The 25,945-nt window shown below is 40.3% G+C and overlaps 1 protein-coding gene and 1 long non-coding RNA gene across 3 annotated transcripts in view; one reads left to right on the top strand and one right to left on the bottom strand.

Moving 5' to 3' along the window:
- The window catches only part of CASP3 (caspase 3), a 21,346-nt gene extending 12,487 nt beyond the window's left edge, over positions 1-8,859 (top strand). For both annotated transcript variants that reach the window (XM_072775947.1, XM_072775946.1), the window contains 5 exons: positions 1,429-1,553; positions 4,507-4,635; positions 5,170-5,345; positions 5,725-5,845; positions 7,041-8,859. In XM_072775947.1, the coding sequence (XP_072632048.1) occupies positions 1,429-1,553; positions 4,507-4,635; positions 5,170-5,345; positions 5,725-5,845; positions 7,041-7,270 (781 nt within the window). In that variant the 3' untranslated portion in view covers positions 7,271-8,859. The remainder of the gene's footprint in view (positions 1-1,428; positions 1,554-4,506; positions 4,636-5,169; positions 5,346-5,724; positions 5,846-7,040) is intronic.
- LOC140604655 (uncharacterized) lies at positions 6,748-25,945 on the bottom strand. Its single transcript, XR_012007471.1, has 3 exons — positions 25,817-25,945; positions 25,064-25,100; positions 6,748-6,882 (listed from the first exon to the last, which is right to left on the bottom strand). It is a non-coding gene; the product is annotated as an uncharacterized lncRNA (long non-coding RNA).

Genomic DNA, 25,945 nt, shown 5'->3' with positions numbered 1-25,945 from the left:
TAAGTCTGTTTTTATCTTATGATAAGTTACCCTCATGTCCCTTGACTTTTTGAGTCTCTGCTCTGCATCAGTGTGCACCTTCCCCATGTGGCTATCCTGTTGCTGGTAGAGAAGCCCTAAAGAGGCAATAGGAGGTGTTAGGGAATTACAGTTCTGGGATCCCTAATTTATATAATCTTCAGTAAGTCACTTGGCTTTCTGAGTGCTAATTTTCTTAACTGTAAAATGTGGGGATCTTCACCTTTAGCTAAATACAGTTGTTTCTGACCTTGACTGCTTTAATTTACCATTTTATCTCCTTCCAACAGTGTTTGTAGAATTGTATATAATGTGAAATACTTTCAGGTTAAATGCTTGAGGATGTAGACTTTAGATACTGATGTTTAGCTGTTTCTAGACCTGGTTTTCCTGTTCCTTGGGCTAGATCAGAGGTCAGGTTTGCTGTCTACTTTGGTCAAGTTTTATTGGAACATAGCCACACACATTTATTTACATGTTGTCCTGGGCTACTTTCACTAACAGAATGGAGTAGCTGCCTTCAACAGAGATTGTATGACCTACAAGCCTCGACTACCTAATGTTTGGCTGTTTTGTTTTTTTTTTTGTTTTGTTTTTAAGATTTTTATTTATTTATTTATTCATAAGAGACACAGAGAGAGAGAGAGAGAGGCAGAGACACAGGCAGAGGGAGAAGCAGGCTCCATGCAGGGAGCCTGACATGGGACTCGATCCTGGGCCTCCAGGATCATGCCCTGGGCCAAAGTTGGCGCTAAACCGCTGACCCACCCAGGCTGCCCTGTTTGGCTGTTTTGAAAAAAGTTTTTTTGACCTTGGTCTAGATAACAGAGGTTTTTAGATAAGCGACCTTCAGATGAGTATTTCCAATTATTTACAGCAGTGATTCTATGTATTAACTATTAATTTGTTCAGCTCATAGTGTTTAAGGGACAGTTTAGGAATTGTGATAAATACTGTGCTTTGGGTCATATTTCCATTTTGTCATATTTCCATTTTCCCATCATTTCAGGGTAATTGTTAAGATTTTGAAAGATAAATATCTCACAAAGTTACAAGAAATTTAAAAATTTAAAACTATGAAATATATTTGAAATTTTATAAAAATTTAGAGGAATACCCTAAAATGTGGAGATTAAAAGCGTGAACTCTGAAGTCTCACAGGTATGCTAGGCCTTAGCTCTGACACAGCATCTGCATAAGCATCAGCATGTTCCTGAGCCCCACTGCGGTCATTTCCCCATCTGTGAAATGGTTTATCATGAAATTTAAATCAGGAAAGGCCTGTAGCACACAGCCTGACATGCATTCAACAGATATGAACTGTTCTTATGTGTTGTAAAAGTTGTATTAATGTGAACAGTAGCATTGGTCATTTCTACCTTTGTAACCTGTTGTTTGATTTCCAAACAGAAAGATCTTACATGGAAGTAAATCAATGGACTCGGGAATGTCCTTCGACAACAGTTATAAAATGGATTATCCAGAAATGGGTTTATGTATAATAATTAATAATAAGAACTTTCATAAAAGTACTGGTATGTATCCTAACATGATTTTTAGTCCTCTTCAAGTATTGTACCTTTTGTATTTGGTATAATATAAAAAAATAGAACTGGTGTTTTTGGTTAGAAAACGGTAATGCAGAACAGCCATGATATAAAGATAGAGCAGGACTCCACACACCCTACATCACGAACTCTTGACCTGCCCATCATCAGAATTTCTCCCTCTTCCAAAAGCTAGCCTCCCATCTGTATGTTGGCTCTCCTGTCCCAACTTCTGTCTAACCCTTGCTTGTTTATCCTCCTGCTTCCTCTTTCATTCTAATAGAAGGATCACAACAAATAATGACTAGTATTTTTCTTTCAAGAACTGTGCAAGGTACCTCGTAGGTATTATCTCATTTAATTTTAACAACAACTCTGAAAAGGTTAAAGTTCTGGCAGAGAGTCACACAGATCATTTAGTAGCAGAGTTGGGACTTGGCCTTGGTGTGCCTGACCACCCTCCACCCCCACCTCCCAGTCCCCACTCGGAGCTCTGAAGTCACCTCCTGCACTACTTCACTTTGTTGTATCTTCATTTGCTCTATTGACGTCTTCCTTTCTCCCCACAAAAATGACAGAACCCCATCTTAAAGAGATCTTTCTTTTACCCTGCTCCCTCTCAAGCTTTGATCTGATTTTTGTCTCCTCTAAATTTTGAAAACTTGTACTTTAAGCTTGCCGTCATCACTTCTTTCCACATGTACTGAAACTGCTCTCTTATGTTCACCAGATCTCCTTCTCAGTCTATACTGGGTGTGACTCAAATCTAGAATACGATTCAGACTTTTTTTTTTTTTTTTTAGCGAATATAAACAATAAAATCCCTTACAGTCCCCAAAAGTTAATTAATATCTTGATGTATTACTTGATTTCTTTCTAGTTTCTTTCAAAGCTTAATTTCATTCCTAATATGCAAGCAGTACTATATCCTGCTTGTTCTATGTAATGTAATATAACCATTTTTCGTGTCTCTCTCTAATTTTGAGATCTTTTAGTGATTATGTAATATTCTATTTGCTTAATTTGCATAATTTACCATATGGTAAATTTGGGCTGTATCTCCATTTCTTATTTTTATATTGATGCTATGTTAATTGTTCGAATTGGCATATTAATCACTTTACACTTAACTTTTAATTAAAGAAGTTAGAAGCAGTAGGTCCAATTTAGGTGGCCATCTACCTGGCTGGTGGTGAAAATGGCCAGAAGAACCCAGATTGTACTGGAAATATAAGCAGAACTTGGTATTAGATTAGTTATGAGGAAACAGCAATTGGAAAAATGGATGTCTAAATCTGAATGGGAGCATTTGTATTGCTTTTGGCTCTAAGTTGAGATGCTACCTTCAACCATCAGATACTCTACATCACATTGCTAGTTACAATGCCCACTTCCTATAGACTTTTACATTGTTGAACCTATTGTTTAACAACCATAACAACAAATTACCTAAGCCAGGAGTCTGGCTTTAGCATTACAGTGAGCTCGTCTTCTGTTTTGAAAGGTGAAGGTCAGGTCCTCACAGTGATCTCCTGGCAGTCTTGTATTTTCTGTTCTACTATTAAATGGCTCACAATCCAGGACTGGAATTCACTCACCTTGTCACATAGCTGCCTAGTATCCTCAGCCTCTCCAGAGTCAAAACTTTGATAGGCTTTTTAAAATTGTATTAAAATTACATATCATCATAATAAAAGATTCAGAAAAGACAGATTAGCAAAAGAAAAAAAACTTAAAACCACTCATAGTCACACTACTCAGAGATGCTCTATCAACAATATTTTGAAGGCATTGGCATTGAGTCTTTTATTCTATTCATACATTTAAATAATTGACTCAGTTCTAAGGTGTGTACTCCTTAACTGTTTAGCATTTTAAAATTTGAGTGCATTGTACAATCTGTACACTTAATGAGAAAGCTACTATAGAGGCTACTAAGTGCAAGACCCCAGAGTACAGGCCTAATGCTAGCTTTATTACTTTCAGCAAGTTCCTGAATTTCACTGTACTCCTTGTCCCATATCTGTACAAAGGTAACTGGTCACACTCACTGTCTCCTTGGTGTTTGGAAGGGTTGACGGAAATTACTCATAGCAGGATGTCTGGTAAACAGTATTGATGTGGCAGTGGTTTGTGGGTTTTTTTCCTGAGAAAAAAAATGTTGTTAAAGTAGTAATGGATCTTTAAATTGTTGGGAACTTAAAAATAAAAAAAAATTCAGCTCCCATGAGTGTGTGAGATGTGTGTAGTGTTATATATATCATTTTTCTTAAGCAAAAGCATCCTCTTGTATTACAAGTTTTGTTTAATAAGTGACCTTTTCCCATGGCAGAATTTTGTCTACAGAAATTTTTATTTTTAAAATTTATTTATTTATTTGAGAGTGAGCAGGGGGAGGGGCAGAAGGAGAGGGAGAGAGAGGATCCGAAGCAGACTCTGAGCCAAGTGTAGAGCTCAATGTGGGGCTCGATCACATGACCCCAAGATCATGACTCAAGCCAAAACCAAGAGTCGGACGCTCAACTGACTGAGCTACCCAAGCACCCCTTGTCTACAGAAATTTTGATGGTAATACAGTATTCCATCATAATCTATTATGAATCATAATTTATTTAACCAGATTTCTCTCATTAAGCATTTCAACTGTGTTTTTCACTATCTAAGCAGCCATGAAAGATATCCTTTTTTTTGAAAGATATCCTTATGATTGTAACACTGATATAGCTTATATTATGAAATGTCTTTTTTTTTATATTATGAAATGACTTATAATCTAAGAAACTAAAGAGACTTTGTGTTACCACGATCAGAATCATTAAATTTTCTTATCAGTTGAAAAGAATAATTTATTGTGGATTGTGTGACTCGCTGAATAGTTTATTTCAGAGCAGTTACTCTCTTTTTTTTAGTGCAATTATAAGTAATCCTTTCTGTTTTCAAGGAATGGCACCTCGGTCTGGTACAGATGTAGATGCAGCAAACCTCAGGGAAACATTCACAAACTTGAAATATGAAGTCAGAAATAAAAATGATCTCACATGCGAAGAAATTTTGGAATTAATGAACAGTGGTAAGAAATAATTAAAAGAGTGACCTACCTTCATTGTCTAATTTTATATTACAGTGTAGCTGTAATTATAAAGAACTGTGGTACCATACTCTACATAATTCTACATTTTATATACGTAAAATAAAAGTTATTCGTGTCACCTCCCTAAAGTGATTTTTTTTTAATTTTATTTATTTATTCATGAGAGACAGACAGAGAGAGAGAGAGAGGCACAGACACAGGGAGAAGCAGGCTCCATTCCATGCAGGTAGCCCAACGTGGGACACGATCCCAGGTCTCCAGGACCACACCCAGGACCGAAGGTGGCGCTAAGCCACTGAGCCACCCGGGCTGCCCTTTTTTTTTTTTTTTTTTTAATTTCCTAAAGTGATTTTGAGGTATATTGACCGCCCCAACTTGGGTTGCAGTGATGTCTCAGTTCTGTCCTCAAGTTTCTTCACCTTACTCCTGTACAGTTTAATTGGAGATTGATTGGTAAATGAAGCTGTGTTGGTTTTGTTTGTTTATTTTCCTTACTTGTAAACATTTTTCCAGTCTCTAAAGAAGATCATAGCAAAAGGAGCAGTTTTGTTTGCGTGCTTCTAAGCCATGGGGATGAAGGAATAATTTTTGGAACAAATGGACCTGTTGACCTGAGAAAAGTAACAGGTTTCTTCCGAGGAGATTACTGTAGAAGTCTGACTGGAAAACCCAAACTTTTCATTATTCAGGTAATCTATGACTAAACAATAGAATTAATTACTGAGAATTAATTGGGGATTAATTTGCTCATTTGTGGATTAACCAATGGATTTATTTTTTCCACTGAAGCTACTGAACTACTGTGACTTTTTTATTCATTTAAACTATCACTCATTAGATATAGAATAAATGTTCATGCTAGACTTGGATCAAAAAGACTCTTCATAGTTAACCTCCATTTTTACACAGCCTTGATATTTTTTAAGTAAGCTCCGTGCCCAGTGTGGAGCCCAGCATGGGGTTTGAACTCATGACCCTGAGATCAAGGCCTAAGCTGAGATCAAGAGTCAGACGCTTATCCCACTGAGCTACCCACATACCCCTAAACACTTATCTTTTAACCTCTAGGCCTGCCGAGGTACAGAACTAGACTGTGGTATTGAGACTGACAGTGGAATTGAGGATGACATGGCCTGTCAGAAAATACCAGTCGAAGCGGACTTCTTGTATGCTTACTCTACAGCCCCTGGTAAGACAGTTACAAATAATGAACATTACATGGAGATTTTAAACACAAAACCAGTGTTCCAAAGGCTATCGCGATTTTGATATTCATGAACAGCTAACTGATCCGTATTTAGCTACAGAGAAGCATCAGGAAGTTGTCTTTAGCAACTGTCTGGCTGTAAAATGTGCATTTATAAGAAAGCTTACTTCCACTGTGTCATTCAGGAACTTAATGCCAGATAGGAGACTATATTGTTAATATAGAATAATGTATTGTAATTTTGTAACGTGGTGTACAATATGTGCCTTCTTGTCATGTCTGGTATTTGGCAGAGCTTGTCCACTTCTTAGAATAGGAGATTAGTACATTTTCCAGGAATCCTTTGGAAGATAGGAAATAATAATAAAAATAAACCTGAATAGCATGTAGGAGGGCAAAGTGTCATGAGGGAAAAGAACCAGGTCATTCTATGTTTTTATGTCCTCAGATCAATAAATATTGATTGCTCTTGCAATTTATTTATTATATAGCTGACTCAGGGTTTCACAAAGTTTGCAAATAGAGGACAAATAAATGTGAGGTTAAACAATGTTACATTTTAAAATATGCTCAATAGGATTTCTTTTGAACCTCAAGACATTTTTCCAGGTAAAGTACTTCTAAATTAGAAGCAATAAATCTGATAGTTAATCTGAAAATTAGTACAATAAATACATTGCTTTCCCCTTTTTGTAGTTTTTGAATACTCTTTGATGTCTCTATCATATTTTTCAGATGCCTTGTAGACAAATTTAGGACACCCAAATGTCTGTGCATATGTAAGCGATATATTTCTTGAATAAACCATGATCTGACTACAACACCATGCTACTTAACAGTGGTGCTTCTTATCCGTTGGCCTCTGATCTTTTGCATGTTTCCCTTCCTCCCTGTGAGAAGGGAAACCGAAAAAGAGAGCTCACCATCCTTCAGCAGGGAAGGTAGTCCACAACTTTTTTCCTTGCCTAAAGCAGAGGTGTATGCACAGCACACTTTCCCCTCGTCCAGCATCGTCTCCCCTGAAATGAGAGGTGGTGGTTATTTTCTTTTTATGGCTAGTAATGCTGGTGGACGTTTGTTTGTTTTTACCTTAATGATTGTGTATTAAAATCAGATACTCTATTAAATCTATTAAAATCAGATACTCATGCTATGTTGGCTATATTTTGCCTTGTAGGTTACTATTCCTGGCGAAATTCAAAGGATGGATCCTGGTTCATCCAGTCACTTTGTGCGATGCTGAAACTATACGCTCACAAGCTTGAGTTTATGCACATTCTTACTCGGGTTAACCGAAAGGTCGCAACAGAATTTGAGTCCTTTTCTCTAGACTCTGCTTTTCATGGAAAGAAACAGATTCCATGTATTGTGTCTATGCTCACAAAAGAACTGTATCTTTATCACTGAAGATGGATGGGTTGGTTTGGTTTGGTTTGGTTCATATGCCAAGTGAGGAAATGGTTTAACTGATCCTATATTTTCCTCTCATTTAAATCTAATTGAATACTTGAAGTGCTACTTCAGAACATGCTCCTTTCATAGCAATAGAACTATGAGGCTACCTCACACTCAGAACCAGGTAGCTAAAATTAAATTTAATTAGGAATAAATAGAAATGGGTAATGGTATAATCATTGTGAGAGGAAATGTTTCTAAATTAACTGCCCTGATAATTAGCAAGTTTTAGTGATGGTGTTATGAATTTTTAAGTAATTATGGAAAAAAGTTAAGCATTGTAGTTATGAATTTCAGTGATCTTGATCTGTTCTTATTTGAAAGTATGCACCCTGGTTTTTGTCGAATTATAGACACGGCTCCATGGGCATGATCAAAATCTAAAAGACCTACCTTGATTTTTAGAATCAGGATAGGGATATAAGTCACTGTATTTTTAGATCATTTGTCTGAGTGCATGGTTTTGTGGTGTTTGGCTGAAGCATGTCTTTGTTGCAAAAAGTCATGTTTAATATTGAAAAAGAAACTAATTTGCCAGAAAGGAAGTGTGAACAAATCCCCATAGACTCTTACAATGCTAAATGCAACATTAAAGGAGGGAGGCAGAGTTAGAATCACAAGGTGCTGAAATGTAGCTCATCCACCAACATCCATCTCCTGTAGTTTGTGGCTGGGCCAATCTGTTGAGCTTCACATACCAGCAAAATACATGAAGAGCTATTGTATAAGAACCTCAAACTGCTGATCACCTGATAGCAGCGTGAATTGAAGAAATTCTGCAGGAACATACTGAAATACAACTTACATAATAAACACTGAAATGCCATGGAGAAGCAATAGATCAATCAACCAGGCACTCTAATTAGAAGATGGTTTGAGCGTGAGCAGAGACACTGTGGGCACAGCCTGTGTGATGAGGGCAGGGCCCTGGACCAGCTTTGGAAAAAGCACCGCTAGCTTTCTTTTTTTTTTTTTTTTTTTGTATGGACTGGTGTGTGTGGAGGATGTCCCCCAGGTCAGGAACCTCTAAGAAAGCAAACCAAATCAGAAACTTCTGAGATGGACGGTCTCCGAAGACGCTGAGAGTCACAACAGCAACCACAGCACATTTTGTAGTACAATTTTTAAGCATGATAAGTTATTTTCTGTTGAAGTTTACAATCAAAGGTACAGGAAATGGTACTGTTATAATGATGTACTGTTCACTGAAATGAAAGGCCCATGGCACACAGGTCCTTGGAAATTGCTGGTGTCCCTGCTTCTTTGGCACACCAGGAAGCAGCAGCACGGCCCCAATGGGCAGGCCCTGAGTCCGTGCTCCATCCCAGTGCCTCTCTGGTTTTGCAGTCTGACATTTCATATAAGCTCTCTTTTTCTCAAAGGAAACTCACATTTATAAATGACCACTCTTTGTCTCACCTGTGGAACTTTTTCTAAGTAAACGAAGCATGTAATGGTATCTTAAGACGTGCTCCTGTGTGACAATTTTGTAAACTTTTGTTATGAATTTTTATTTCAAACTGCAAGTTTTAACTTACAAATTACTGGTGTGTTCAAGTTTTTGTTGTTCTGGTTTCTGATATTCTGCTACTAACTCGAGTTACAAAACATTTTTAACCAAGAGCTACAGCTTGATTTGGAAGGGCCAAAGAGGATGCAGCAGGATCCTGTGATCAAATACTTTGAGATTGTGGCAAGTTACTGAATAGGATAGAGCTCTCTTCTTCCTAGGCCCTGTGCTGAGCCCCCATTCAGATGACCGTAATGCTGGCAAGGATACCAGATCTGCATAGATCACGGTCCCTGCATAGGACCATGTTTTTGTTTGTTCCCTTGCTTTGCGGAATGGTAACAGAGTATAAAGGATATTGCTGAGATAAAACATTATCCACCACATAAATTTTAAATAGGGCTAATAGAGGGGGATAAAGAACTCAGGGGAAATGTATGTCAAACCACTAATGTCACTGGCGGCCACCTCTGGGGAGTATTCCCTTATTTCATGTACTTAGAGAAGTAATATAACAAAGTGCAAACGTGCAGTTTTAAATTCCTTCCAGTGTTTTTATAATGAACATAGAACACTTTTTAAGTCAGAAAGCTAAATTAAATGATCTGAACTGGGAATAGGAGATTCTTGTTTCCAAGGAATAGAGGATGGCAGGAATAACTTTAAGACTCTTTGAAGCTACAGTTCTATAATGGGCTGAGAAAACCAGCCCATTCTAATCTCCTTACTATATAGAGAAGTCTTAGATATAAAAAAGAAAAACAGCAATTCAGTAGAAAAATGACCAAAGGACATGAACATAGTTTACAGAAAAAGAAAGGCCAAATGTCCGTAACACTCAGGTAAAGAGCTTAATCTCCATCATCATAAGAGAAAAGCAAACTGAACTAAGGTATCCTCTGTCCTTCTGTCAGATTGACAGAAGTCCTGATGTTTGATCACATTCTTTCAGCAACACAATGAGGAAATATATCCTCCCACTGGTTGGAGTGCAAAATGGTATAATTCCCTGTGAAGGAGAATCCGGCAATACTTAGCAAATTACTCTTTGAAGTAGCATTCTGATTTCTTGAAAGTCAAACTACCCATACATCTGTACATGTACAAAATGATATGCATAATTACTCATCACAATGTTGCTTTTAATGGTTAAAAGAAAAGTAACAACTTAACTATAAAGAAAACCAGTTAAATACACTGCAATACATCCACATAATGGAACCTGATTTGCTGTAGAAGAATGAGAAGGAGCCTCCACAACTGATGGGTAAAGATCTTCAGCATATATGATTAAGTAGAAAAGGATGAAACAACACTACAGGTAATAGGCTGTATTTTGTGTAAAAAGGGAGGAAGGAGATAATATGTATTTGCATAAGGAAATACCAGAAGGATTTTTTTTTTTTTAAAGGTGAAACCAATGTAAATGGTGGATGGGGAAAGGAATGGAAGTGAGATTTCACACTTGTTCACTTTTATATCATTTTGACTTTGGAAGCATGTCAGTGTATTACCTGTTGTCATCTGAGAAAAGAAGCAATACTGAAATAACACAAACACATTTATTTGGGGTCTGAGAATTGCAATTTGGGAGCACAGATTCGGGTAACAACTCAAATTTTGGCCCACTAATGAACAGAAGTCAGGATTTATTAAAGGCAAAAGCGAATGCTTGGAAAACATTTGCACGTTGTTTGCAAAGAATTTTGATTGGTGTTGGCAGCAGCAAACTAATCTTGGCTAACCATAATTGCTTGCTAAGACTATCACTGAGCAAAAGTTCATCATGATACCAAATTGCAGGCATTGTGCAGAGTCCTTGGAATATTTGGTCCAGATCAAGAGTTCATGGTACCCCCCCCCCGCCCCCGTGAGGAGTGTGCATAAAGCCCACCTTAATGGCCTCCCAGCTCCATTTATGGCATCAATGACTCCTTTTTATTGCACCTTTCACTCCTGCCTTCAAAGATGAAATTAAATCAAGGGCAGGTGGAAGCGTACAAATGTTCATGTTGTCAGTGGTGAGAACAGGATCAGTACAGAGGGGAGGGGTGGAGAGGGTACCACACATTTCCAAAAGCCATGTTACGGGACTTTGTTTAGTTTGTGTACTTGACTTTCTTCCTTGCCTCAACCTCGGTAGGTATTAGTTGAGGAGTCGTAACATACTTAATATTGGAGCTTGAGCCATATATAATTCTCAGTACCAGGTTTTTTCATTGAAGGAACAAACTAGAGTATGAGTTTCTTGATTGATTTTCTGCTTGTTCCATCCTTATCCTTTACAATATGATTACAGTTAATTATCACAGTAAGCAGGCCAACAAATATCCACAAAAAAATTTTCATTCCCAGAATCTCTACCTTCTACTGCACTGATTTGAAAAGACCTAACAGATACCATATGATTTCACTCGTATGTGGAATTTAAGAAAAAACAAATGAACAAAGGGGGGAGAAGACAAACCAAAAAACCAACTCTGAACTACAGAAAACAAACTGGTAGTTACCAGCGGGGAGGTGGGTAGGGGAAATGAGTGAAGGGGATGAGTACACTTATGATTAGCACCGAGTAACATATAACACTCTATGTTAATTATCTTGGAATTAAGATTTTTAAAAAAAAGACCCGAAGAACTGAGATGTTTAGGAACCTTCAGAAAAGGCAAGCATCTCCCTTTCAAGAAAATGTGTTTGCTAAATTTATACTTGGTATAAAAGCTATTAAGGCGCTTGTCTGAGCTGAAAGAGTCTATTGTCTGATCTGCTCCTTATGCTTTTTGTTTTATGTGGAATCTGGGCAGCCTGGGTGGCTCAGCAGTTTAGCGTCACCTTCAGCCCAGGGCGTGATCCTGGAGACCCGGGATCGAGTCCCACACTGGGCCCCCTTCATGGAGCCTGCTTCTCCCTCTGCCTGTCTCTCTGCCTGTCTCTCTCTCTCTCTTTCTCTCTCTCTCTCATAAATAAATAAAATCTTTTAAAAAAAAAGAACTCCTCACAGTACCTGTGGGCAGCATAGGCAGTGATCATTCTCACAAGCTAAAAATAACTGGCCAGAGCAGAAGCAACCTGGTAAAGGTGGATGGACAGCAGAAGAAGCCATGGTGGGAGAGGGGAGAGGTGACCTGGGTTTGGAGGCTTAGAAGATGGTGAAGCCAGGGAGGAAATAAAATGTAATACTCTGTAACATATCCATATCTCATTCTAACAACCATCTAAAGAAGTAAGTTTATAATATTTCCAGATCCTATTGTTCTTTTTTTTTTTAATTTATTCATAGAGACAGAGAGAGGCAGAGACACAGGCAGAGGGAGAAGCAGGTATCATACAGAGAGCCTGACGTGGGACTCGATCTAGGGTCTCCAGAATCACGCCCTGGGCTGCAGGCAGCGCTAAACCGCTGCGCCACCGGGACTGCCCAGATCCTATTGTTCTTTATAGCATTTATTTCTAGACCTTCAAGTTTTCCAAGACCTTTTCCCTTATTATTTATTTATTATTTTTTATTTATGTATTTCTTTATTTATAAAGTTTTATTTGACAGAGAAAGAGAGAAAGCACAAGCAAGCAGGTGGAGTGGCAGGCAGAGGGGGAGGGAGAAGCGGATTTCCTACTGAGCAGGGAGCTTGATGCAGGGCTCAATCCCAGGACCCCAAGATCATGACCTGAGCCAAAGGCAGATGCTCAACCAACTGAGCCACCCAGGTGCCCTGTTTTTACCATATTTAATTTTAAAAACCTGATTCTGCTCAAAACCGTAGTATGTGTGTATCTGTATGTGTGTGTGTATATTTGTTGTTGTTTATTTCCAATTTTTAATCAGAACATGATATAGTCAAGAATACCATGTAGAAGGGCTCCTGGGTGGCTCAGTGGGTTAAGTGTCTGCCTTTGGCTCAGGTCATGATCTCAGGGTCCTGGGATCAAGCCCCATGTCAGGGTCCCTGCTCAGTGGGGAGTCTGCCTCTCCCTCTGCCCCTCACCCTCCTCCTTCCCCTGCTTGTGTTCTCTCTCTCTCTCAAATAAATAAAATCTTTAAAAAAATGAATACCATGTAGAAATAGTAGCTCCCTGTTTCCAGCCAACACTGCTCTGTCTCTATTCTGAACATTTGCCTCCAGAACCAATGCTGCCAATGCAAATTCAGATGGAAAGGATTGAAAAATAAACTTTGCAAGTGGTGCCTGTTGAGAGTTTCTACAATTTAAAAATCTGTAAGAATGAGTTGGACTGCTGCTGGGGTGAGGAGTAGAGGTAGTCTGTGGACTGAAATCTCCTTCTGCACCTGCACATTCTCACCCTGCCTTCCCCATCGCCTGCTCTCCTTTCCACCCTTCACAGCTCTCTGTCCCCTGCTATGGACTTGAGACTTTGGAGTGAGGAAAAAAAAGTCTGATTTGCCTGACGTGTGCATATCAGCTGTGGTTTGATTCAACACTCCCTTGACCCAACCCAGACTGATAAAAATTTAATGACTTAAATATAACAAATTTGTTTTTAATGGACAAACTCCATTCTTCTATTTTACTTTCGTTTGGTACTTTCTCCCTACTGATCAACTTGTTAGCCTTCTGAAAATATTTTTTCAAAATCTTTAATGTGAGAAATTGAATATGAACTTTCTAGATAATCTCTCTGATGTTCAAACCAGTCAAATATTATTTATATTTCATTTGAATTTTTAATACTAGTATATAAGCATACAAGATCAGAATCTGATTTACTCCTGTTCTCCCTCTATCCCATCATACATCCTTTCATTTACCCTCAAGAATAGAGCAGAATGGAAAGATTAAGATGGTTGAACCAAAACTGGTTTGGTTTATCCAATGAGAACATAAAAAGAAAGGCTAGACTCAGAGCCACAATAAATCATATTCATCAATCATATTCATGCTCTTTACAAATTTAAAACTCAAATCACTGATGGAAGCTTATTGTAAAAGTTTATCTGTGAACCATAAGGCCATCTACTTTATGTTGAAGTCCTGATGTAAATGTCCAGTCACTGCATTGATGGAACTACCTTAGTTGGAGAGAGACATAATTTCAAATTGCAGCAATACATTCCAGGAAATGGGGGATCCCTGAGTGGCTCAATGGTTTAGTGCCTGCCTTCAGCCCAAAGCGTGATCCTGGAATCCCAGGATCGAGTCCCACATCAGGCTCCCTGCATGGAATCTGCTTCTCCCTCTGCCTGTGTCTCTGACTTTCTCTCTCTCTCTCTCTGTGTCTCATGAATAAATAAATAAAATCTTAAAAAAAAATTCCAGGAAATGTTGAGTTGACATGTGCTCTGTCTCTGGTGATATTATGGTTGTTTGGCCACCCACTTTTTCAGCATGTGAAACTTATAGCTAAGCTATGACTAAGAAATATTTTTCGCAGAACATAGTCACAGTTCATTTCAGTTCAGAATTCCCCGTCCCCACTCTGCCTCCCACATCTACCCCTCTTCTTTTGGGTTTCATGTAGTCAGGTTCTGTCGAGGTAATAACAAGCTGCATCTTCCCCAGTCTAAACTGCACACTTTGTCCTTCTCTAAACTGGGGGCAATAATATCTTCCTTCCAGGAGGAGTGGCATGAGAATTTATTAAAAGATAATGACAGAGCGGCTTCTGAGTGGCTCAGATGGTTAGAATCTACCATCTGAGACCTACTAAAATATGCACGTTTGACCTGATTTCTACTCAGGTCATGATCTCAGGGTTATGAGATGGAGCTCCATATCAAGCTCCGTGCTGGACATGGAGCCTGCTTGTGATTCTCTCTCTCTCTCTTCCCCTCCCATCTCCCCCCTCACCCACCCTGCTCCCATGCATGTGTATACATGCTCTCTCTCTCTAAAAAACAACAACAACAAAAAAAAGATAATGACAGAGAAGTTGTCTGACAAAGTACAACAGAACCATGAATGGTAGGCTATTTAGACATCCATCAGTTTGCTGTCATTGGAAATGTCCGTATAACTAGGAAAAGTACTTTATTTACTTATCAACACCTATAGCTCTCAACTTTATGCCCCCACTATTCTAAGTGGTTTTAAGTATTAACCCCTGTGCTGCTTTTATTCACCTTACGAGACAGCCCAATTCACAAAGGAGGAAACTGAAATAACTTGACCAAAGGCCCAATGAAGTTAGGATCAGGGCCAGGATTTGAACCCAGGAGTCTAGCTTTAAGGTCTATCTGTTTAACCACCATGCTGAGCTACTTTCAGAGAGGTCGTGCATGACAACAGCTGCCCCACAAGCAGGTTCAGTCCTGAATATGCAGACCGTCCCTGGAGAACTTAAAGTTTTTATTCAAAAAGTTTTTATTGAGTATTTATAATTTCCTTGCCAGGCACTGTGTTAGGGACCAGGATAAGAAAGATAAAAGACACATTTCGTGCCCCTGTGGAGTTTGTCACGTTGGTGAAATAAACAGTGAGCACCTGATAAGAGGCTATTTCCCTTCCTTTCAAGTCAATAAGACAAGCTGAGTCAAAGAAAATTCTGGAATGTGTGAAGTCTAGTCCCTGCCTTCTCCCAGGTAGCCTTTGACTAGCCTCCTAATCTCTATCTGTCAAAAAAGAAAGCAAAAGGAACTTGGATGAGTCAATGGTTTAAAAACTCGAGTTGCTTCTCTCTGATCCTAGGGCAGGTCAACTGCTTGCTCTTGGTATAGCCTCCTTCCCCTAGACCACAGAGAGACAAGCCTATGCTAAGTCAGAATAGGTCAGCTTTTTAGGGACCACTCTTGACACCCATGTGGGACACATGGCACACTTGTTCTGGAGGGAATGCTCATTTCTCACTGTATTTCACATGGTGAGTGAAACCGGCCATTTGTCCTCATTGCTAACAAACCAGGGCCTCAGAAGGACCGTCTTCATGTTGTGCTTTTAAAGGAAAATAGTAATAAAGGTCAAAGTAATACAGGAAACATTTATTATATATCTACTCTCAGGAAGTATATGGAAAAATAGCAAATGAATAAATGAGGGTTTAGAATGCAGATGGATGTTCAAAAAGACCTACTAAAATATGCACGTTTGACATCTTGTGTGGCATCATGAACCTCCTTCCAATGACATCCAATTAGGTCTTGGGTTGTGGATGAGAAAGTCAAGCTGAGGAGTGAGGAGTGTGACTCCAGATCACAACCCTACATGTGATCCCTCAGGCCTGATGTTAGCCAACTACAGAGGTTTTACCTGCCCGACCTCGTGGGGGAAAATTGACCTCCCCATAGCACACTTCATGCAAAGCCAGTGCACAGCGTCTGTACGCATCGCACTGAGTCTTTGGAGGGATCCTCAGGCCCTCCTTGCTGGCGATGCTTTTACATATATCTGCATTCCCAGCCCTAGCACCTCCATTTGGAGGCCTCCTTATTGGGGAGCCCATCGTTGAGACATTTTTTCAGGCACCTTCTAGGTGCAGAAACCACCTTCTAGGCTTGCAGGGAAGGGGACCTTGAAAACACTCTCCTTCACTCTGACTTAGTATTTTCACTCTACTCTTCCCCCACATCTCTTCCACCTCCTCCACAGACTGGCAGGAGCCTTTTGTCTGCAGCTTCCTGTTTGTGCTGTCCCCATTCTAGCAGGGGATGAGTCCCTTTCCCAATTGGCCTCTTCTCCAGTAGGGGATGAGGCCATTTCCCAGTTGGCTTCTTGCTTCTCCAACCCAGTAAGCATGTAAAGGCTCCACTGTTACTTTCCCTTTGGCTTGTCTTCACTGATCACCTTGATACCTGTCTCCAGCTCAGCTCTTGCCAGGCAGGATATTTTCCAGTTATAATCAAAAGATTCAGTATTTGGACTGAGGTGACTCTAATGCCTTGGGCAGCCTATGTAAGCCCACCCAACCTTAGCCTGCAATGCCTCAGGACAAAGAAATCCAAGCCTAAGGAGGATCAAACACAAACAGCCAACTTTTCCAAGTAAGGCAACTGCTCAAGCTAGAGCCAATCAAGTCATTTCCTTGCCTTGCTTCTGTGTCTTTTAGAAAATCTTTCCCCGCCCTAGGGGGCTCCTAACCACTTCTGGTTTGCTGCTGCCTCATTCAAATCCGTTTCTATTCAAATAAACTCTTAAAAAAAATGTAATAAGCCTCAGTTTATCTTTCAACAGATGTATCCTAGCAAAAGTAACCAAATAACCTTTAAGGAAAAGCTGAGTCAACTGCTGCTTTCTCCATATTATCCTGGTGTCACTGCCACCCTGATAAATTCTTCGGTCACATTAGCTTCAGCTGAACCACATGGTTGCTCATCAACCAGGATGCTCTGTATGATCTTCAACCGAGGAAATTTGCTAGTGAACAAATAGTATTGATAATCTTTTTCAAAGCACGTGTAAGGAGAGTGGGTCAAATTTTAAGCCCCTGAAAGTCAACTGCGCCTCAGACCGCAGAGGAAGTTATTTAGCTATTTCCTGAGTGCTGTTGGGACAAGCAGGGTATCAGGCTGCTTTTCCTACAGCTACTCTGATGGGGGGTGGGGTACTGTGGGAGTTTCTCTCTCAGGGTTCATGCAGGAAATGGGTAGTAGTCTTAAAAATGACTTTCTCCTACGGCTCAAACTAGCAGTTGATTAGATAGAAAGGCAAATATCCGAGGTGAGAGAGAAAGCTCTACTTTCTAATTCTTAGATAACTTTGACCTAGAATTGTATATATTAAAAAAGCCAAGCTGCAGGGGCACCTGGGTGGCTCAGCCAGTTGAGCCTCTGACTCTTGGTTTTGGCTCAGGTCATGGTCTCAAGGTTTTGGGATCGAGCCCTGCCTGGGGCTCTGCACTTAGGCAGAGTCTACCTCAGATTTTCTCTCCCTCATCTTCCCTCTCTCTTTCTCTCTCTCAAATAAATAAAATCTTAAAAAAAAAAAAAGAAGCTGCAATAAACATGTGAGTTTGCCTTAAACCATCTTTAACCCCAAGTATAGGAATACTGAGAAAGTATAGGGTGGCAGGGCCCTTGACAAAAGAAGAGATCACTCCTAGAGGTGAGCAGAGCAGGGAGGGATGCTATGATGATGATGATGTGTGTATGTGTGTGTGTGTGTCAACATATGTACACACTTGCTTAGAGATTCAGTTCATTGGGACAGCCTCCATTTTGTGGGTATACAAATTAACTTTAGTACTCTTAATAAATCAAGTTACTTCAACCTCGATTCTACTTGGTAGTGGAAAGCTCATCAGTTTAGGGAAAACTGGATCTGTTCAAAGTTAACTCAGCCAACTTAGGGCTCTCTCCTTGCCTGGGAGTTTGTGAAACATCATGTCACTGAGGTAGGAAGAGGTTGAAGGGTTGGAGGTATCCAGTCCTCCACTGCTGCAGGTGCCCAGTGGGTCCTACTTGGTGGTCCTCATCACTTCTGCTCTCTGGCATCCAACCAGATATCTGCATTCCCACTGAACTTCTTTTATGGTTTACTCAGCTATTACTCTATGTCCTCGAATCCCTGAGGCCCCTGTAAGGGAAGAAAGATAATTTTCCCTCTAACCTTCTGAGTTCTTGGCTGAGACTTCTGTAATAAAAGTCAGATTTACAAGAGAAAGAAAGCCAGAAGTTTACTAACACATATATCTCATGTCTAAATGGAAGATACCCAGGGAAAAGTGGGTAATAACTCCCTGAGATGGCTTAAATACCATCTTCAGCTAACAACAAAAGAAAGTGAGATAGGCTGGTTATGGGGGAGGTTATCAGGAAAAACAAAGGTAAACAAGAGTTGGACTGTTATAGAGATTAAAGTCTGTGCCTCCTCCACCGATAAGTCTCTTATGATTAAGAGTCATCCTTCTTTTCTTGTATGCAGAGGGAGACCTCTGTACATATGGAGGTTTCCTTAATAAATGCAAATGTCTCCTGCAAAAGAGTAACTTCCATTCCATTTTCAGAGCCTCTCCTGTGTCTGCAGTTACTCAAAATAACCCTATGCCAAAGAGGCCTATTTTGGGATGGCATGTTTTGCACCCATCAAAGTCAACCGCACCTCAGACCGCAGAAGAAGCTTAGTTAGGTGTTTCCTGAGTGCTGTTGGGACAAGCATGGTGTCGGTGAGACTGCTTTTCCAATAGCTACTCTGATGGGGTGGGTGGTGGTTACTGTGGGAGCTTCTCTCTCAGGGTTCCAAGCAGGAAATGGGCAGGAACCCACACCAGTGAATCACTTTGGCATCCTCCTCCCTAGAGCTCCTCCCTTTTCCTTGGAGGACTTTGACCTAGTGGCAGGGGGCAAAGGAGGGAAGAAGTAGATCAGCCATCTCATTCTGTGTCAGCTTCAGCTGTTGGATGTCAGAACTTGAGAATATAATGTCCTCTTTCTTCTGCTGTGACAATTCTCCTTGAGGCTGCAAAGATCCCACATCTAACAGCCAAATGGACATTGTGGGAATAGGGAGCATAAAAGAATAAGAGCAAGTGGGGATGTAGATGATGGGAATGCATCAGTTAATGTTTCCTAACATCATTTTGCCACATGTGCTTATATTAGTAGTTAGCTCTGTTATGCAGTTTCTCCACGCCAGACACGTTACAAACATCACCTCCTGTAATTCTCATACGAATCTTATGAGGTGGGTGTCATTACCCTAATTTGTAACTAAGGAAATGAAAGCTCAGAGGTTGAACAGCTTGCCTAAGGTCACACAGCATGTGATGGTGGCGCCTGAACATGAACTAGGTATTTTTTTGACTCTCAATTCTTTGCTCTTTCTACTACTTACTTCTCCAAAAGACACATCAAGAACACAAGGCAAGGCATGCACTAGAATCTAGCAGAGAGCATCCATCTGTAAAACAGATTGTGAAAACACCTTATCCCTGCTTCTTAGAGCTTTGGCCTTTTCAGATCCTGAAGCAGCATATGTAAGGAGAGTCGGTCAGGCTGACAGAAGCTTAGAAAGGACTGGGCCCTTCCTTGGGAATGGCTGCAGGAAAGAGCAGAACAGATGATCTCAGATCCTTAAAAAGCAGTCTGAACAAATGGCAGAGACTCATTTTCCAGAACCTGCCCTCAAGATGGCCAAGAACTATACTTTATGGCATCATTTAAAGAAGCCAAACTGAAGAAGGGTGAACAAGTCCCAGGATGGAGGTGGAATGCTAAAGAGTTGGGGAGCCAGCTTGGGCTGAGAATTGGCAGATGCTTATTCATAGTTTTCTTTTTTTTACTTTTCTCCCTGATTTTCCCTCTAGCTCTATTCTTCTCTCACCTGTTACCATAAGATCCAGAAAGCAGCTGGTATCACTGGGGGATCTAAGCCAGGAGCATCTGTCCGTGACAGGTGTGTGTGAGTAGCAGCAAACATATATGAGTGAGAGGACCCATGAGGAAAGTATGGGCTAGAAGGAGTTGCTTCAGGCAAGGAGTAAAACTGCATGAGCATGCCACAGTTGGGCACTTGCGAGGTGAGTGAAAATGTGGGCCTCAGGAGCTCAAAAACATAGTTTTTGATGAGATGAGATAAGGAATGGGAAGCAACCCTGTAAAATGGAAAGCTCACTGACTTTGGAGTCATCAAGATCTGGTTAGGAATCCTGATACCTGTGCTCATCAACTAAAGGACTTTGGGCATTCTTATTCGTAAAACGATTCTTTAAAAAATAAATAAAATAAAATAAAATAAAATAAAAGGATTCTAACAAATAATATCATCCTTGCACAGTGGTTGTGAAGCACACAGCTGAGGACTGCATAGACAATCAGTTCTGTCCTATGTCAGGGCTCATGTACTTCCATCGAAAGGATCCTCCATGGTTTCCATACCAGGTTGGACTCTCTGCCCTGTTATGTCCAGGGCCCTTTGCTAGTGCTGTGAAATCTAGGGGCACAAAGCTGGGGGAGATTAGTGCTCTCTGGTCCCTGCTCTGTATCTATTTTCTGCTGCTGCAGATCCCCTTACTACAAGCTTAGCATCTTTCAACAGCACGCATTTATTCTTTCATGGTTCCTACGGTCTGGAGTCCAGGCACAGTTTAGCTAGTTCTCTGTTCGGGGTCCTACCAGGCTGAAGTCAACATACCAGCTGGGCCGTGTCCTTGTCTGAGTGTCTGACTAGCAAAGAAACCATTTCCAAGCTCGTCAAAGTGATCAGTGGAACTCAGTTCCTTGTACGGAAACTCTGTTTTCCTGCTAGCCATTGACCAGAAACCACAAGCGACCCTGGGGTCCTTGCCACGTGGCTCCTTCCACAGGCAGTTTTGAACATGCTCTTTCCTTCTTCAAGGCCAGCAGGAGGATCTCTCTCACTTCAAACATCTCTTCCCTTCGGAGAAGGCCCAGATCCACTTTCGAGATGTGCACCTGCTCAGGTCACTCTCATCCAGAATAATCTCTTTTGATTAATCCAAAGTCAACTGTTTAGAGGCCTCAGCTACATCTGCAGAATCCCTTCATTTTGCCAGGTAACCCGTCCCAATCATAGGATGAAATCCCATTATATCCCAGATCTCATGCACACTCAAGCAGAGAGCATCATAGGGGGCATGGACACCAGGGGGCAGAAACTGGGAGAACATAGGAGAATCTTCCAGCAATGCCTGATTAGTTGTACCCCGCTCCAAGGGAGGACTCAAGGCTCAGCCTTAACACAGGCTGAGTAACACCTGGTGGGCACTCCAGGGAATCCGCGGCCGATTCACTTAAATTCACAAGGTGATTTTTCTCCTTGCTGACAGTCTACAGAATCAGGGCGGACAGTTCAGATACCAGCCCCTAGAAGAATATTGTCCTTCGGGGAAACGTTTTGCCCTGGGGGAAGCATCTCTTACTTTCCATTCTGTCTGTCCTGCAGACATCTTAAGGTTATAACGGGCATCCCGAGGAATACAGTCCTGTGGCCTGAAATCTAATTTTAGAAATACTCGTAAACTAAATATGGGGAAACTAAGGCCCAAATAAGACCAACCTCATCTGGCTCCCTGCTCTGGGCCTCTTGCAGTGATGTCCTGATCAAAACGTCTATAGATTGGTTTGTGCTGCCTGTCAAAGGAGAGAAGTATCCACCAAGTAGGATCCTTGCAGGTTGTCTAATGAGTAGGTGACAATTAGAGAATTGAAAAAAATATTAGCCCGTGTTGAGTGGGTTGAGGGATTGTCCAAATAAAATTTAATTTCCTGCATGGTTATTACTGTAAAGAAAAGGAGATTGGTAAAAATTATTTCTGAATTAGTTGAAATTGAACTAATGGAATTAATTGGGGGAATATTTCTTTCGAATAAAGTCTTTTTTTCTCATTTTCAATGAAAAAAACAATTCTGTATTATCAGGTTCCATGAGGCAAACCGCATTTTGAAAGTAGGTGACTTACAAATCTTCCAAGGTCTATTAGGATTAAAACAGCTACAAAATTATCGTGTTCATTACTTCCTACTAGATTACCAATAGCTGACTGATCTACTGGTCTCCACCACCCTAGACCCTCCAAATGATTTTTTTTTTTTTTTTTTTACATCTCTTTCAGGCTAGGCTTCTTAATGACACCAGGCAGTGTTAGTTTTCCCTTCAAGAAGGAACTCCTATGCTGACAAATAGTGGGGTTAGCTTGAGAAAGAATCAAAATCCAGAATTAAAAAGTCAAATGGGGAGAGTGGTTCAAGTGTGTGTATGTGAGGGAAGACCCCAGAGTCTGACCTGACTCAACCCTTCTGTGCAAGGGAATTTAAATAAAGAGCTGAAATGGTGGGAGCATGGGTTAATTTTAGTAAGAAATGCCACAGGCTGAGCCTAGCCTAAGGAAGTGAAGTAATCAAAATTCTCACGTACTGCTGTTGTTAATGCAAAATTGGACAGCCACTTGTGAAATCAGTTTGACAGTTTCTTGTAAAGTTAAATTACTGTATGTTTACTGTGTGAGCCACTTATTCCACTCCCAGATGTTTACTCAAGACGGATGGAAACTTTTGTCTACCAAAAGACTTGCACATGAATGCTCACAGCACCTTCATTTATAATGACCTAAAATGGAAAGTACAAATGTCCATCAAGAGGTGAATGGATAACAAGTTGAGGAGGAGTGTACGATGTACCATGGAATAGTCATTATCAATAAAAAGAAACAAATACCAATATACACAACATGGATAAATCTTAAAAGAATCTTGATGAGTAAAAGAAGCTAGACAAGAGTACCTATTTATGATTCCATTTTAAAAATCAATATATATACATATACATTTTTTTAGAGAGGGAAAAGAGGGGAAGGGCAGAGAGAGAATCCTAAGTAGGCCCCACACAGAACACAGAGCGTGCTGTGGGGCTCGATCTTATAACCCTGAGATCATTACCTGAGTAGAAATCAAAAGTCAGATATTTAACTGCCTGAGCCACCCAGGTGCCCCTATGATTCCATCTATTTTTTAAAATATTTTATTTATTCATGAGACGGGAGAGAGAGAGAGAGAGAGAGGCAGAGACACAGGCAAAGGGAGAAGCAGGCTCCATGCAGGGAGCCCGACATGGGACTCAATCCCGGGTCTCCAGGATCATGCCCTGGGCTGAAGGTGATGCTAAACTGCTGAGCCACCCGGGCTGCCCAGATTCCATTTAAATAAAGGATTATAGCAGGCAGAACTTAAACTGTATTGAGAGAAATCATCTCAATACTTGCTCTAGGCAGGGATTACGGTTCTATCTATTAGGGCAATTTGGGGAGTAATGAGAATACATCTTAATGGTGGTGATGGCTACACAGGTGTATATATATTTGTTAAAATTCACCAAACTGTAGTCTTAAAATGAGTGCATCCAATTGTATGTAAAACATTCATTATTGTATGAATATTAAACCACATAAAGTTGATTTTTAAACAATGACCCAGGCCCAGGGTTTCCACTGAAGAAAGCTCTGATCTAGATTAGGTCACTCTGCATGTCTCGAGAGACATCTGAAATTCATGCTATGTTTCTTAATTCCAGTGGAATTCCCATGTCATTGATACAAAAACACTACAGGGACCAAGATGGAGTAGAAACATTTCTCCCTACTCCTCCTAATAGATGTAGCCAAAAAGCCTGGACATTATCAAGCAAATGTAAGACTTTCAAAGTGGACAGGAAAAGGAAGTCTGGGGAACAAGCTCAGAACTCAGGGAATGATGTGACAGTGAATTCCCTGGATTTTGTTTTTGTCTCATATATCCTAGATCAAACAGTGAAAAAATTAGCTACCCATAAACACCAAGAGGTGCACACCAAAAAAAAAAAAAAGAAAAAAGCCTCCAAAGAAGCTTGCTCATTCTAGCCAAAGGACCAGGAAAGCAGATGCCTAGCAAGACAGAAAATGTTTAGATAATTACCACTTTACCAAACCAAACCCTATAGAAACCCTATAGAAACAGCCAAGGCCCCACCTCTACCTGGCCAACAGAGGCACCCCCAAGCAGCAGAACCTGATGCTCTTCCTTAAGTGGGTACTTAAACAATAACAACAACCACTTAGAAAACACAAAACCCAAAAAACTGTTAACATTTGCAATGGCGCTGGCTATGCTTGGGGTAATTATGGCAAGTGGTGGTTATGATACCATTTAGGTGCCTCACTTCTGGAGGAGCTAAGATATCCAAATGGTCCTTATATCACTGTCTTACGTGACTATTATATTGCCGGATCTCTAATCCAAAATGCTATTCCTCAATCTCTGGCTAGACCATTGGTTTATAAAACATAACTAGTCTTCTCTGACAACCCTAAATTCAAGGGAGGAGATACTTAGCACACTGTCAGAGTGACTTTGTAACCAAACCATCTTTGGCACTTCCTAGATGGCCACTTGGTATTGTCAAAGTATTCCTTTCTACTCCCCACTAATTCAACTCATGGCCTGGCACACATGAACAAAGAAGGAATTCTAGGAATAATTAGATGTGAGTTACATGCTCCATAATTTTGCCAGTTTAGCTCAATAGTACTATAAGAACTGCCCCATTTTTTAGGCCCACAGTATGAGGAAAACTCTAAAGACAAAGAAGGCAACTCATCCTTTTCCTTGACAGATATTTATAATTATTCAGATAATCTATTCAAATAAAATGCTATCCTTATAAATGTATGCTTTAGTGTTTGTATATTTCCAGGATGGACAGAAGCAACTCATATACAAATATCTGTCAGCAAATGTTATAAAAGACCTTATTCCAATGCCTGAAATGCCTTGTCCATTAAGAGCAAGTGGGCATTTTACAGGATGTTGTAAACAGTTCATAAAGCTTTATAACACCAACAGCGTCTCCACTACTCACATCATCCAGATCCAGATCCAACAGGAACAATAAAAATCTGAAAATTGCATATTGAAAAGAAAGTTGCCATAATATATGTTAAAAATGGCCCTGGCCATACGAACATGAAATCTACAACTTATAAAAGACTAGCATTCTCCTCATGTGAAGTATTAATTTGTAGGACTTTGGGTCTTCTCAGCACTTCTGACAGAATATTAACATTATTAGTTAAATGGCGCTACGTTAGATTATAACAATACATATGAGATGCAATGTTTCATTCACAAGTAGGAGAGGTTCTACCAATTGACCCAGTTGATCATGAAATAACAATATTTTCACATTTGGGTACATCATTTTTCACATTGCTTAAACCTCACTGGAAGGGGTTTTATCGAGCGCCACTAGCTAATATGGCTGTCAAGTACTAAGTTCTTATGTCTTAAACCCCTACCTCCCACAACAAGCAAATGTCAGTCCCCCTCATTTTATAAATTTATGCTACAAATGTCTCTTTTTCTCCCTAGACACAAGGATGAGCAAACTACTCTCTACCATGTACCAAATCAATAGTGGCACCATGATGTGTCCCAAGGATGACCTGAGGCTACAAGGACAAATGACCGACCCACTACTTTAACCCATGCCTGCCAAGAAATAAATTCCAAGCTGTGTTCCTTTGTTGTTTGACAATCTTCCTGAACACTAAGTCCATCCCAATACGATCGGAAAGACTGAAGAAAATCTCCAAGGAGGCATTTTTCTACCTACCTGTTGTCAACAAGAAGATAGGTCTAGTGCCCATTGCAAGTATCAGCAGCACACGACGGTGATCACACACCATGATGTTTGCTATTTTGCAGCATTGGTCCATCTGAACTTTCTGGTTAGGTCAATGAG

This window comes from Canis lupus, chromosome 15 (genome assembly GCF_048164855.1).
Source record: "Canis lupus baileyi chromosome 15, mCanLup2.hap1, whole genome shotgun sequence".
In the NCBI taxonomy this organism is placed as follows: domain Eukaryota; kingdom Metazoa; phylum Chordata; class Mammalia; order Carnivora; family Canidae; genus Canis; species Canis lupus.
Note: the sequence above shows the minus strand (reverse complement) of the source record. Positions and strands in the feature narration are given on the sequence as shown.